The sequence below is a fragment of the Phaenicophaeus curvirostris genome, chromosome 4 (assembly GCF_032191515.1).
Source record: "Phaenicophaeus curvirostris isolate KB17595 chromosome 4, BPBGC_Pcur_1.0, whole genome shotgun sequence".
NCBI lineage: Eukaryota > Metazoa > Chordata > Aves > Cuculiformes > Cuculidae > Phaenicophaeus > Phaenicophaeus curvirostris.
In genome coordinates, this window is record NC_091395.1 from 25933025 (window position 1) to 25946991 (window position 13967).

Below are 13967 nucleotides of genomic sequence, written 5' to 3' on the forward strand. Positions count from 1 at the left end.
TTGTTTGCTGGCTTGTCAGTTTTGCTCTGTCTTTATGAATGTGAAAATCTCCTTTCAGCATACACGTATATATGGTGGTGACCTCAAGGCAATAGTATTCTGCATGGGTTTTTATAACATGGTACCTTTGGGGAAGAGCAGAGGCAGTTGTCTTGCAAACAAAAGCAAGTTACAGTATATGTTTCTTCCAGCCAAACAAATTGGAGGCAAATCACTCTTCCCTCTCTTCTTTCCTTGATGCAGGAAATGCAATATCATTAGCTGGCCTTCTGGTGTTTTGGAATGTGTTGTGTCAGAACTGCGGAGTTCTCCTTCACCTTCCTTTTTCTCACAGTGATTCTTCTTTTTTGTGTTGTTCATAGCTCATGTATAGCTGTCTTGGTTTTGAAGAATTGAGAATTGCTGTGGATATATCTGAAAGATTCACAAAGCATAGAACCTCCTTGGTTTTGTGAAAGTCAGGCTTAACTGCAGTAGCTATGAAAAGCAATATGAGGTTTTGGTCTTCAACAGCCTATATCTTACCATAGAATTACTATTCAAAGTATAAACTAATTTAAAACAGTCTAGGAGTGTTTGTTGATTGCGAAAATCGTCACAGATCTCTGGCAGGGCTTTCCAGAGCTGAGGGTTGTATTTTAACTTCATTTTTGGCTATAGGTGTCATTGCTCCAGGAGAATCCCGGTGGTGCCAGGGATGTCATAAACTGTCACCTCTTCCCATTTTTGCCCCATGTTTAAGTCTGATAGCAGTTGATGGAAAGGAGTATTATATCAATATTCTGTAGTGCTACTAGAGCATTTTAAGCTGCATTCCTTCCTTTCCCTGATGTTCCCATGTTTTCTGGTGGGTTTGCTTGAGTGGATCTACCTGCAAATATGGCCTAAATCTTCCTCTCAATTTTTTTATAAGCACGAATTAGTTTTTCTGGCATGCATGAATAATGTAGCTTACAGAATACCTGTGCTTTGATATCTTTAAATATGCTGAATTTAAACTACAAACTGTAAGAGGCAGTCACGCTAACACTGTTTTGCAGCAGAGATGTCTTCTAAAATGTGTCATTATCAGCAATAGTGTCTTTACTGTAAAAAATGACCCGCTATTTTTGTGTTTGTTTTTTTTTCATCCAGCTGTCCCATTTCCACCAAGTCATCGTCTCACAGCTAAGGAAGTATTTGATAACGATGGAAAACCCCGTGTGGATATCTTAAAGGCACACCTTATGAAAGAAGGGAGACTGGAAGAGAGCGTTGCTTTGAGAATAATAACAGAGGGAGCTTCAATTCTCCGCCAGGAGAAAAATTTGCTGGACATCGATGCACCAGTCACAGGTTAGTATGGAATTATGGTGATGGAGGAGATGGTTGCTGGTTTAGGACACGTTAAGTAATGCATGAGTGTATGTGACTTCCTAAGGACCTGAAAGACAGCTTGAAAATCATTTTTTCTCTCCAGTACTTGATTATTTCTTTGTCTGCTACTACTAGGATAGTGGAGGCCATCAAGCAGCTTGTGAATTAGAGGAAAGAATCACATCTGCTGAGCGTTTTCTGTTTCGAAGGCAGAGAACACTTATAGCCTTTAGGAGGTGGTTAGAACTTTCTTAAACTTGAAAAGTTATCTGGCCTTTTGCACCAGGTATTAATTCCATAATTTTATAGCTGTCATTTACTGTAGTAGCGCTGTTCAGACTTACAGGCAGAGATGGGCTCTGAAGGAACAATGGTGTCAGAGTAAATGGAAATTTTAATTAAAGGCTAAGGAAAATAAAGAGTGCAGCAATAAGAAAAAAAATAGTAGAATCCCAGTTTGTGTTGCCTAGGGGATTAATGAATTGTGCTGGTTGCAGAACCCATCCTGCCCTTGACTGTCAAGCACTACCAGCCACTCATTAATCCTCAGGAAATGCCTTATACTTCAGATTTCCTTCTCTAATTGTCTCCTGCCTCCAACTGCATTCTGAACATATGAATGCCTTTGCTTGCTGTAATGTGGCTCCTCCCCCGTTTTGTTGTTATTGAATATGAATGCATTTTTTGCAAGAAATTGATGTGTGACATAAAAAGTTAGCTGTGGGGCAACAGATAACTAATTCCAGCCAGCTTGAACTATGAAACCATACTATAAAACTTGGTTTAAGAAGGTAGATCCTTTGTCGCTCTTGTTTCTGGAAAGCCACAGCAAAAGTAGAAATGAAATAAGTTCATCTGCTGCAGAAGGAGGATTACCGGTCATTATTATCAGTACTGGTAGCATTCAGCAAAAACTCCATAGAAGCAGCAGAACATTCATTTTCAGGAAGCATTTTCTGAAACTGAAGAGCATAGTGTCTGTACTAGAATGATGCACAAGTTATTAAAGCTTGTAATTTTAAAAATTACATTCAAATAGGGGATTGTAGCTTGACCTGGGGATGCCTATCATCTGTTACGTAATAATAAACGCGTCATGCTGCTATACAATTCTGATGGAAAAGATGTGTTGCAGTTCATGGATGAATAAAGGAAATGGGATGAATAAAAGGATCTCCTGAGTAGACTGAGAGTAAAGTTCTACAGATGTTTTCTTTGACTCTTCAGGATAAATGGAAGAAGTCATAGAGGTGCACTACCATTGCCCATAACTGAGTGGTAGACATGCATAAATTCTGTCTTTCTTTTTTTTGTGTGATTTTTTTTTAATCCATTGAGAGATGTTTTCTCTCTCTCTCTCTCTATTTTTTTTTAATTATTTCTAAAATTTAAATTTTAATTATTTTTTTTCTTTAAAACTTCATTCTTAAATGCTTTTGAAGGTGTGGGAGTTGTTCTGGATTTTATTTTGGAGATTAATTTCCTGGAGGTTACCTTGTTGTATAACACTGATATATCAAATTTAAGGTTTTGATTCTTTTTTTGGCTGAGCATACATTTTGCTTTGTTCCCGCTTTTGAAATTATTCTCATACAGTGATCGTGATACTGCAGCATTCTTCAGGGTGGCTGGTAGCTACTCTCTTTCATGCTAGTGTAGAATAGCTGGGCTCCTAATTTTCATTGGCAGGGTAGGTGAGAAGTGCTGATGTTCCATATGAACAAACATGAAAGCTAGAATTATGAAAGTAATCATCAAAAGAAGGAAAAAAAAAACAAAACATGATGAGTTTAGGAAAGCTTGTGAGGCATGGTGTGGGCCTGACAGTTTTCTTTGTATGAGTAGTATTGACAGCAGATGACTGAATAAAAAGAATATCAATTGACCAATGCTGTGGTGGGCATACAGGCAATTGAGAAACAACTATGGAATAGAGGAAAGCATTTTCGATATGTATGGAAGAACAAACAAAACCACTGAAAGAGTGGAAAAGAAAATAAGTTTTAGATTTTAGACATGACAAGCAGTCTTGTTGAAGAGTGACAGTCATCAGTCATTAATATGGCACCCTTTGTGGGAGATACAATAATCTTTTAAAAATGTATCCCTGGATCTGGTTAATGAGATGGTGATCATCAAAAAGAAGAGAGATAGAAGAGCATAACTGCCAAACTAAGAGCACTGTGGATTACTACAGTGTGATATACTTGATAAATGTTAAAGAACATGAAAAGTTTTTTCTTAAAGCTTTGTGCAGCCCTTGTTCAGTTTGAAATTTCTCTTTTGTTTATTTTAAAGGATGAGATAATTGTCCTCAGGAAAAATATCAGAGTTCTGTTTATAAGCCAAGTTACATGGAATAAAGTCATTACACAGAAGACCTGGATACAAAGGAGAGAATTATTTGTGTAATGGGGGGGAGGTATACCAAGAACCTTAATATGGAATGCACAGTCTATTATTTTGCGTTTATGTAGAAATCTCTACGTTGTGGGTAATTGGAATGCAGCCATTGTGACTGTTGCTTTGAGTTAATACAATTTGTTTTCAAGTTTGGCCTTTTGAAGTATTGCTGATGAATTGATTTGCAACCTTCGCTCAAATTCTCTTTTTTTTACTGCATACATACATGCATGCATAGTTTGGTACAGTTCTGGCTTACAACCAAGGTGAACTATTCCTGCAGTTGTTACCCAGGGCTGCTCTTTGCAGTGTATGAATCTGAACTGAGAAGAGACTTCAAGTCCTCTGCTGTTAGGATTCTTTTTGCATCTGGAAAGTGCTGAGGCAGTTTTGTCTTAACTTGTGAATGTGAGTTGGGAAGCATGGAGAGAATTGTTTTGAAGAAAGTGAGTGTATTGGGGGGAAGCCTGAAAGTAGGAGTGAAAAGTGGTGACAGGGATTGCTCAACAGACGAGGAGGTGATTGAGAACTGGCCACTTTATTTGAAGACGAAAATATATGATAGAGACGAAAAGCTTGAGAGACAAGGAAAGGATCAAAAGACTGAGTCAGAGGTTGACAGGGGATGGCTAGAAAGGCAAAGTAGGAAAATGAGCAAGAGGCAACAGGGTATTGGGACTAGCCAGGCAGGGCACCTGGTCTGGGAGATGAAGGGACACATAGTGGAATGGGCCTGGCTGCTGTGACAGCTGTGGTGGAAGCACTTACCAGTACAGATCTGTCTCATGACTGGCAGCAGTGAGGGGTTAGCACAAGAGTAGAGGAGTCATCCAATTCCTTAGTGGAAGAAAGGAATGATTCAGGCACTCTGCGCTACCAGGATGCTTTCTGGTTGCCTGCAGAATCATGGGAATGTGCCTGCCAGCCTTTACCCACCAGGAAGTGGGCAGATGGCAAGAGGACAGGGATGCTACCACCTTCCACAGATGGATTGTTCCTGACTTCATGTGTACGCTCTTCTTTTGGAGGCCTAGGGTCTTCATCTTAAGCTTATGGGCTTAATGAGGTTGATCCACCTCTAGACTACAGCCATTCAGTGTTCAGAAGAAAGATGTCTCTATGGCAGCCTTAGAATTTCCAGTCCTGTTTTGTGTTCATAACATTATAATGACACATGGAGAAACTGGCTCATTTTTAATTGGGTTGGTCTTTTTTTCTGAAAGGCTAAGGAAGTGTCTCTCTGAACCTCCCTGATGGTAATATTTGCTGAAGTCATGCTCCAAAGATCAGTTGGGAATGCCAGGTTTTGAATTGCCTGGATAGCTTTATGTAGCCTTATTATAGGTTCATTACTATACAGAGTGATTCTGGGCAAGTGATGTACACCACTCTTTGCATGATGCCTGACTAATTACCTGCTTGTTTCTCTGAGCCCTCGCTTCCAGATATTAAATCTGCTGTTCTTAACTACTGAACGCTTTTAACTGCTTGCCAGGTGTGTCCCCTTTTGACTTCAGTGCATGGGTAACTTTCTCTGTGCATAAGTATATGGGTATGCTTCCATATGTTACAGAATTATCTATAAAATTATAAGTTCTTTGGGGTTTTGAATGCGTTAAGCTAGAATAAAAATTGAGGTAAAGCTTATGATGGCATTGTTGCCTTGCTTGGCTCCCAGTCTGTGAAGACCTTTTAGTTCACCTGTGTTTTGGAGACAGTACTTCACACATGTTTTTTGAAGTGATGAGATAATGCTGTACTGAGTGGTGTTGAAATTACGTGAGCCATCTGATCATGCTGTCTTCAGAGTAAAGTTTGTAACCCAAGCATATTTCATGCAAGTGAAGACAACACAACTTGGAAGTTGCTCACTGTGTGAGTACGCTTTATTCTGTCCACTACATAGAAAAGAGGAGTAAGTTACTATATAATTAAGGAATTTGTACCGTAATACATATCCAGGAGAGATTGTACTTGAAACCTTAATTCTGTCACATCCTAGGTATGGAGTTCTGGTTTTGCCGGCATTTGTGGTGTTCACTTTAATTACTAGATGTATGATTTATTGACATTTATGAACCTCGGTTCACCAGTCCTTTTCAAAAGCAACCAAACCTGCATATTTGGAAAACAATTATTTTCCAACACCTGCTAAAATTACTGGCTATTAGAGGGGTTCAGATTAAAATACAAGAATCCAAAGGTCATAGTGCAGAATTTGATTTTAACAGCAGAGTAGCTGTCAACAACAGCCAAGTCCAGCTTTGCAGCTAGGCCTTATTTTGAAGTTTGCCCTGTTTTGAGCAGAGCAGGTTGGGCTAGGTGACCTTCCCCCTTTAACTTTTCTGTGATTTGATTTATCCCTCCTTAAGTTGCATACTTAACTGGAATCCTCAATGTAAAGATAATATGGAGCTGTTGGAACGGGTCCAGAGGAGGGCTACAAAGATGATCCAAGGGCTGGAGCACCTCCCCTATGAGGGCAGGCAGAGAGAGTTGGGATTGTTCAGCCTGGAGAAGAGAAGGCTCTGAGGAGATCTTATAGCGACTTTCCAGTACCTGAAAGGGGCCTACAAGAATGCTGGAGAGGGTCTATTTCATAAAGGCTTGTGGTGACAGGACGAGGGGGAATGGGTATAAACTGGAAAGGGGCAGATTTAGACTAGACATTAGGAAGAATTTCTTCACCATGAGAGTGGTGAGACACTGGAATGGGTTGCCAAGGGAAGTTGTGGCTGCCCCATCCCTGGAGGTGTTCAAGGCCAGGTTGGATGGGGTCTTGGGTAACCTGATCTAGGGGCATGTCCCTTCCCATGGCAGGGGGTTTGGAACTAGATGATCTTCAAGGTCCCTTCCAACCCTAGCTGTTTTATGATTCTATGATTCTAAAATTCCTGGACGCTGATTCAATTAAAATATTCACTTATGTGTCATGAAAAAAGCATTTACACGATCGAATTGTAAAACTTCAACCTGAGTGACTGATGTCTTCAGACTCCCAAGTCTAAAAACTTTAATGCTGGTTTGAAGTCTAGATGCCTGCAGCTTTTGAGGATACATGTTAAACAGAAGAATTATTCTTTTCTCTTCTTTGCCATAATGCATTCACTAAAGTTAACTTTAGTTAACACCTGAGAACCAGCCAAATTTCAGCAAATTATTATCATACTCAGAATAAATTGCCCACAGTTAATTTTCCTTCATCATAGAAAAGTTAACTTTGGTTGCAGTAAGTTACCTGTTAGTTTGAAATAAATTTTAACTTTTTTTCTTTCTTAAAGATCAATTCACAGTTTTGTTTACATAAATAATATGACATTCCAATAGAACAGGTTGAAACAGTTTAAGAGGTGCAAAGGGAAAGTATCAACAGCACCATCTACTCTTGCATCCTTTTTGAAAGCAAATGATAGTCCAACTCTTTTTACATGCCTACATAAGGTAGATGTGTTCTCTGACTTAAACAAATTAGACTTTATGAAGAAATATTTGCCGTCATTTTTTAAAACTCTTAATGTATGTGTGAGTGCAGTTTGCTGTTGTAACAATTATTTCCCTTTACATATTGCTGTTGAATATGTTATTAAAATACAAAGAACCTACATGTTAAACTCCTGTTAAAAATAATTTATGACAAAAGCATACTGTTGAACAGCTAAAGTGAACTTCATTGGATCCTTTAATTGGATTGCTAATTAAAACTGACACTACTCCAGCGATTTGGCATGCTTTATTGAGAAGTCATAATAAATCAAATCACTTGCGACTTAAAAACTGGGGCTTCTGAAAGAAGGTGAAGATGTAAGGCTGTGTGTATTCAAAGTTTTAGATCTAAATGCTTCTGTCAGTTCCAGATATGGATTGAAATATGCCTGCCTGAATCCCTGGTAGAACAAAGTGCTTGCATCTTTTAGCTTAATTGGGCTGTTTCAGACATTAGCATCTGATATTTTGTCGGAGCTGATGTTTTCTAGTAGCAGCTGCTTACATCTATCTTTATTGCCAAAACAGTAGATACTACAGACTGTATTCTTTACAACTACCTCACTTGTTCTTATAAATATCCATCTATAGTTAACTTGCTTTAGTGAAAAAATCTTACTCAAATAAGCTAAAATGAAATCATAGGATCTGAGATGCCCTCCAGATATGGAGCTTAATTTGATGCTGTGAAATAGATGATTAAATATATCAGGCTTCAAGTCAGCACAGAAATCGTATCGATTAAAAAATAACCACCAGCAAAAATACCAGATCAACTGCTTGCAATTACCTAAAGTCTTTAAGACTTTATTGTTACCAACTTTTATTTAGCGTATGGGTGCTTCTTCATCATGTAAGTATTGATGGCACGGTATAGTATGTTAGCATTAATTCTCAGACTGTTTCAAGAATATATAGTACATTATAGCACTGGGGCTTATTATACCTTCTCAAAGATTTTTCTGAAGTTCATAAATCAGGTATTTTATTTACTTTGCAATTGTGTAGTCAGTGGCGCAAACTTGAGTTACAGCTGGGTAGTTCTGCGTCTTTGACACTTGGATTCTTTCTTAAAGTAACCCTGTTTGCACTGTGTAATCCTCAACGGAGAAAGAGAGATCCTTCGTTCTTGCCTTTCGTGTTCTCTTAGCTTTGCCTGGTTATTCTTCTTTTGCTTCTGGCCTCAGGTTAATTTAACTCAATCTTAGGTTGTAGTTTATATTGGCAAAGGATGTGGGAATGCAGTGGGATCGCTGATGAAATGTCAGCCACCCACGTTCCTTCCTCCCCCGTCTTGGATGGAGGAGCTACTGAAATGAGTAAGACCTAGAAGGGGGCAGAGGGAAATTCCAGCATGTTTGACTTCTCCCATCAGCAAAACAAAAACCTACCAGTCACGCACAGACCGGTGTTCCCCACTTAATATGCTTGTATGAAATAATAGAGGATCATGATTTATATGTGTGTAGGGCTGGGAGGAGGATTGATTCTGTCTTAATCACACTGTACCTGCAACTGCTGTAGAGCAGCCATAGTGTAGAAATCAAGGCAGAAACAGACACGTGAGGGAAGAAAAGGACCTGGAGGAGTGCGAGTGGTGGGACTAATAGCAAGACAGAGACAAACAGTGGTTTGTGGCAGCTGATCAGTGCCACTTGGATTTATCACTGTGGTCATCTCATTTTGGAATCACTGTAAAAATGTGTGCCCCTGTTGTTCAGACTCCAGTAGTGCTTTTGGAGCTGACACCAGATGCCTTCATCTGTGCTTTACATTTGTGTGTCTTGCCTTTCACCAAAACCTGGCTGTGAAACACTAGGAAGTGCAAAGGAGATAACTAGCAGGTTCGATCTTAAGGGATATTATAAACATTACCTGTCATTTCTTAGGAAGAGCATAATTCAGAGAGCATTAGAAGTAATGCTTATAGAAGGATGTTATTCTGGTGTGGATTCTTCTTCTGCCTCTTTCTGTCTTTAGATGCTTTTTCTTTAGCATTTTAATTATTCTAAAAAATACTACCAGACCTGAGACATACTTTATCAATATGATTTTCTGCAGTTTATTTAGGTAAAACATTTGTTTTCCAACTGTATATAATATCCTCTGTGAAGATTTTGCCTATCTACTGTAGTTCAAAACATTTAATTAGTTTAAAAAACCTCATATTTTTAAATTGTCTTTAAACTTCATAAAATCCATGCTTTTTAAATAAATACACTTCACAGAATCACAGAATCACAGAATAACCAGGTTGGAAGAGACCCGCCGGATCATCGAGTCCAACCGTTCCTATCAAACACTAAACCATATCCCTCAGCACCTCGTCCACCCGTGCCTTAAACACCTCCAGGGAAGGTGACTCAACCACCTCCCTGGGCAGCCTGTTCCAGTGCCCAATGACCCTTTCTGTAAAGAATTTTTTCCTAACGTCTAGCCTAAACCTCCCCTGGCGGAGCTTGAGGCCATTCCCTCTTGTCCTGTCCCCTGTCACTTGGGAGAAGAGGCCAGCACCCTCCTTTCCACAACCTCCTTTCAGGTAGTTGTAGAGAGCAATGAGGTCACCCCTCAGCCTCCTCCAGGCTAAACAACCCCAGCTCTCTCAGCCGCTCCTCATAAGGCCTGTTCTCCAGCCCTTTCACCAGCTTTGTTGCTCTTCTCTGGACTCGCTCCAGAGCCTCAACATCCTTCTTGTGGTGAGGGGCCCAGAACTGAACACAGGATTTGAGGTGCGGTCTCACCAGTGCCGAGTACAGAGGGAGGATAACCTCCCTGGACCTGCTGGTCACACCGTTTCTGATACAAGCCAAGATGCCACTGGCCTTCTTGGCCACCTGGGCACACTGCTGGCTCATGTTCAGTTGGCTGTCAACCAACACACCCAGGTCCCTCTCCTCCAGGCAGCTTTCTAGACAGACTTCTCCTAGTCTGTAGCACTGCATAGGGTTGTTGTGCCCCAAGTGCAGGACCCGGCACTTGGCCTTGTTAAACCTCATGCCGTTGGACTCTGCCCAGCGGTCCAGCCTGTTCAGATCCCTTTGCAGAGCCTCCCTACCCTCCAGCAGATCGACACTTCCACCCAGCTTAGTGTCGTCCGCAAACTTGCTAAGGGTGCACTCGATGCCTTCATCCAGGTCATTGATAAAGGCATTGAACAGGGCTGGACCCAGCACTGAGCCCTGGGGAACCCCACTTGTCACTGGCCTCCAGCTGGATTTCACACCATTTCCCACCACTCTCTGGGCCCGGCCATCCAACCAGTTTTCCACCCAGGAGAGTGTGTGCCTGTCCAGGCCAGAGGCTGACAGTTTCTCAAGCAGAATGCTGTGAGAAACTGTGTCAAAGGCTTTACTGAAGTCCAGGGAGACCACATCCACAGCCTTTCCCTCATCCAGCAGCCGAGTCACTTTGTCATAGAAGGCGATCAGGTTAGTCTGGCAAGACCTGCCTTTTGTGAACCCATGTTGACTGGGCCTGATCACCCGGTTCTCTTGCATGTGCTTCATGATAGCACTCAAGACTTGATGTGAAGATTAATTGTGCTGAACAGGAATGTGTTTTCAACGTGCGGTTGATTTTGGAAAGTCTTGGTAAGTATCACAGGGGATTGTGGCAATAGGTTCATTATTTGTACTAGTTGTGTGTCAAGCTATAATGTTTTTTTCACTATGTGCCTCTTTTAGGGCATCAAATCATTAAATGGCAAGTTTCAAATTGTTCCTTGGTGCTGCCTCAAAGATGACTGTGTTGGCCTCAGCTTTTGTCTTCTCTTATGTTTGGGCATCTAAATCCAATTGAAATTCATTTATTGATACCACTTGGGTTGCTTGTTACTTCCTGAGAAAATATTCTTTATATGTGAGGAGGATTCGGCAACAATTAAATTTTCCAGAGGAATCGAAGTCCTATGCTGTTTTGTTATTCCCTTTCTTTATTGCATAAATAATCCCTTGAGCTCAGCAGTCATATTGAACCTTGTGAATCACTTGGTTTAAGTCAGTTTTCCTTTTTGTGAGTTTTCTTTTTGCATCCAGCTACATCATAATCTTTAAAGCAGGCAACCCAAGGATGTAATGGCAGTGGATTAAGCTCTATATTAAAAGCCTGTGGCTCAGAATCAAAACTAGTCTTTTGGTACTCAGCATAAGGGAAGACGCAGCAGAGAATCCTTCTGGCTCCTTAGGTGTATCATCCTTAATGTTTTCAGGTGCTACTTCTGCAAGTTACCATGTTGAATGTTCACTGGTCACCCCTACTCCCCCTTCTTCCTCCAAATCTACCTCTGCAAGAAATTCTACCTTTACAAGTGGAGTGCACCACAAAAATAGGTTGAATTAGAAATTAAAATCAACTGCTTGTGAGAGTTACCTGCAGGATTTTATCCAGTGAGACCAAATTTTTTTTTCCTGGATAATTAAGTGGATAACATGGGGTGAACTGTGTCATGTTTTTTCTTTATTAATCTGTATTAATGGAGAACATTTTAAAGTACCATTTTAAATCTATGGCCTTAAAAAATAATTGAAGAAAACAACCCAGAACACATTTCAGTTCATCTTTCATTCATGTTCTCTTCTGTGTTTGGTGCCATCTGTATGTATAGATCGAGCTGCAGGGTGGCATCGTGTGTTGGGGAGGGTATAGCTGGTGGTCATAGAAATTAGTCTTGTGTCTTAGCCTTTGATGAAGTGACAGTGCAAGAACACTTCCATTTTCTTTCTGCCTGGCTTGCTTTCTGTCATGGGCAATAGTCAAAGTTGTCTAGAACAATAAATGAAAATGAAAGCTAATGTTGCTTCATCCACTTCATTACTCAGCACTGGTGAGACTGCTCCTCGAATACTGTGTTCAGTTCTGGGCCCGTCACCACAAGAAGGATGTTGAGGCTCTGGAGCGAGTCCAGAGAAGAGCAACAAAGCTGGTGAGGGGGCTGGAGAACAAGTCTTATGAGGAACAGCAGAGGGTGCTGGGGTTGTTTAGCCTGGAGAAGAGGAGGCTGAGGGGAGACCTCATTGCTCTCTACAACTACCTGAAAGGAGGTTGTAGAGAGGAGGGAGCTGGCCTCTTCTCCCAAGTGACAGGGGACAGGACAAGAGGGAATGGCCTCAAGCTCCACCAGGGGAGGTTCAGGCTGGACATAAGGAAAAAATTCTTCACAGAAAGGGTCATTGGGCACTGGAACAGGCTGCCCAGGGAGGTGGTTAAGTCACCTTCCCTGGAGGTGTTTAAGGCACAGGTGGACAAGGTGCTAAGGGGCATGGTTTAATGTTTGATAGGAATGGTTGGACTCAATGATCCGATGGGTCTCTTCCAACCTGGTTATTCTATGATTCTATGATTACCTTTGCCTCTGATCAGTCTTAAGAGGGGAAAAGCTAGATTCAGTGCAGATACACCAAGCTAAGAGCTGTTGGTGAGATCAGCGTACATACTTAAAACTAGGTTATACTTTTTCCCCAAACAATCTCAAAAACTCCAGTTGACAGGGTAAAACTTCTTTGAGGAGAAACTCATCTTTACATTCTGAACAAATGAGAAAATATGTGACTTTAAACTGCAGTTAATTATTGTATTACAGCATATGACAGGTGATAGCTATTTCACCAAAGTTTTTTGAAATGAGATTAGCATGGTAAGCCAGGGTTGAGGTGAGACTTGTTTGGTTTCCAAAGTACAATAAAGCCATTATTATTAATGATTTGTAGGTGATTTGGGGTTTGAGGGGTTTGTTTTGGTTTGTTTTCATTAAGGTGTCTGCTGCTGGAGGTAACTTGCTCATTATAGTGGAAAAAGACTTAACCTCTATGTGCATTTAGCAATTATATATGGCCAAAACTGCCTCTTAATATGGAGGGCCAGCAGTGAATGTAATTGAATCCTGTGTAAATCTGTAGTTCCTCTGTGGAAATCCAATGGTGTTGCACCTAGATTTTATTGTAAAGTTAAAGAAGCATTAAGGAGATGTATGGGGAGAGGAGGCCAAGCATGTTACAGAATACTTCTGTAGCTCCTTGGATCCTTGTTGAGGGAACAAATGTAATCTCAATAAACTGATGATTTTAGCAACACAAAATGACTTTCAGGTCATTGGCGCCAATCTAGGTGTTCAAAAGTTCCTCTGCTTTCTATACTTTAGAGGCCTTAGTCTTCACAATAGGAATAATGTGTCAAATGCAAGATCTTCTGAAGGCCTGAACTGTTTAAAATATACCTGGTTGAAGATGCCATCTGGTGGTTTGCCTTTGCTATGCTGGCTGCTTCCTGGCATACCTGCTATCAAGGCCACATGTACTTTATTGTACAAGAGAGAAAGAATGACCATTATGGTAAGGCCAGAACACAGAAATCTCCAGCTGTTGCTATAGGCACAGGCCACAATCTTCCCACAAGTGTGGGAGAGAGTTAACACAGGTGAACCTTTTATTTTGTTTATTTTGGTTATCTTACTTGGGGAAGCAGTAAGAAATAAACAGGATTTGTGTTGGATTGAGAGGGCAATGAAATGATGACCTGTCACCTTTGCTTGGTGCAGATTTTTGTGGCAGAAGCAAATGCATTTCAACAATATAAGCAAGAATTCCAAGTTTTTACATTAGTTGATTAAATCTGTTTCTGTGTGTTCTAAAAATTCAAAGACTGGTTTGTTTTTTGGTTTTTTTTTTAAACCTATAAGAATATCAGGAATATGACTGTCATCTTTCCTAGTTCTTATGTAAACCCTTTTT

At 40.5% G+C, this 13967-nt stretch overlaps 1 protein-coding gene across 2 annotated transcripts in view; it reads left to right on the plus strand.

The window, feature by feature from the left end:
• The first annotated feature begins 1136 nt into the window (after window positions 1–1136).
• Window positions 1137–13967, plus strand: part of PPP3CA (protein phosphatase 3 catalytic subunit alpha) — a 112412-nt gene continuing 99581 nt past the window's right edge. For both annotated transcript variants that reach the window (XM_069855574.1, XM_069855575.1), the window contains exon 1: window positions 1137–1335. In XM_069855574.1, coding sequence (XP_069711675.1) covers window positions 1227–1335 — 109 coding nt within the window. In that variant the 5' untranslated portion in view covers window positions 1137–1226. The remainder of the gene's footprint in view (window positions 1336–13967) is intronic.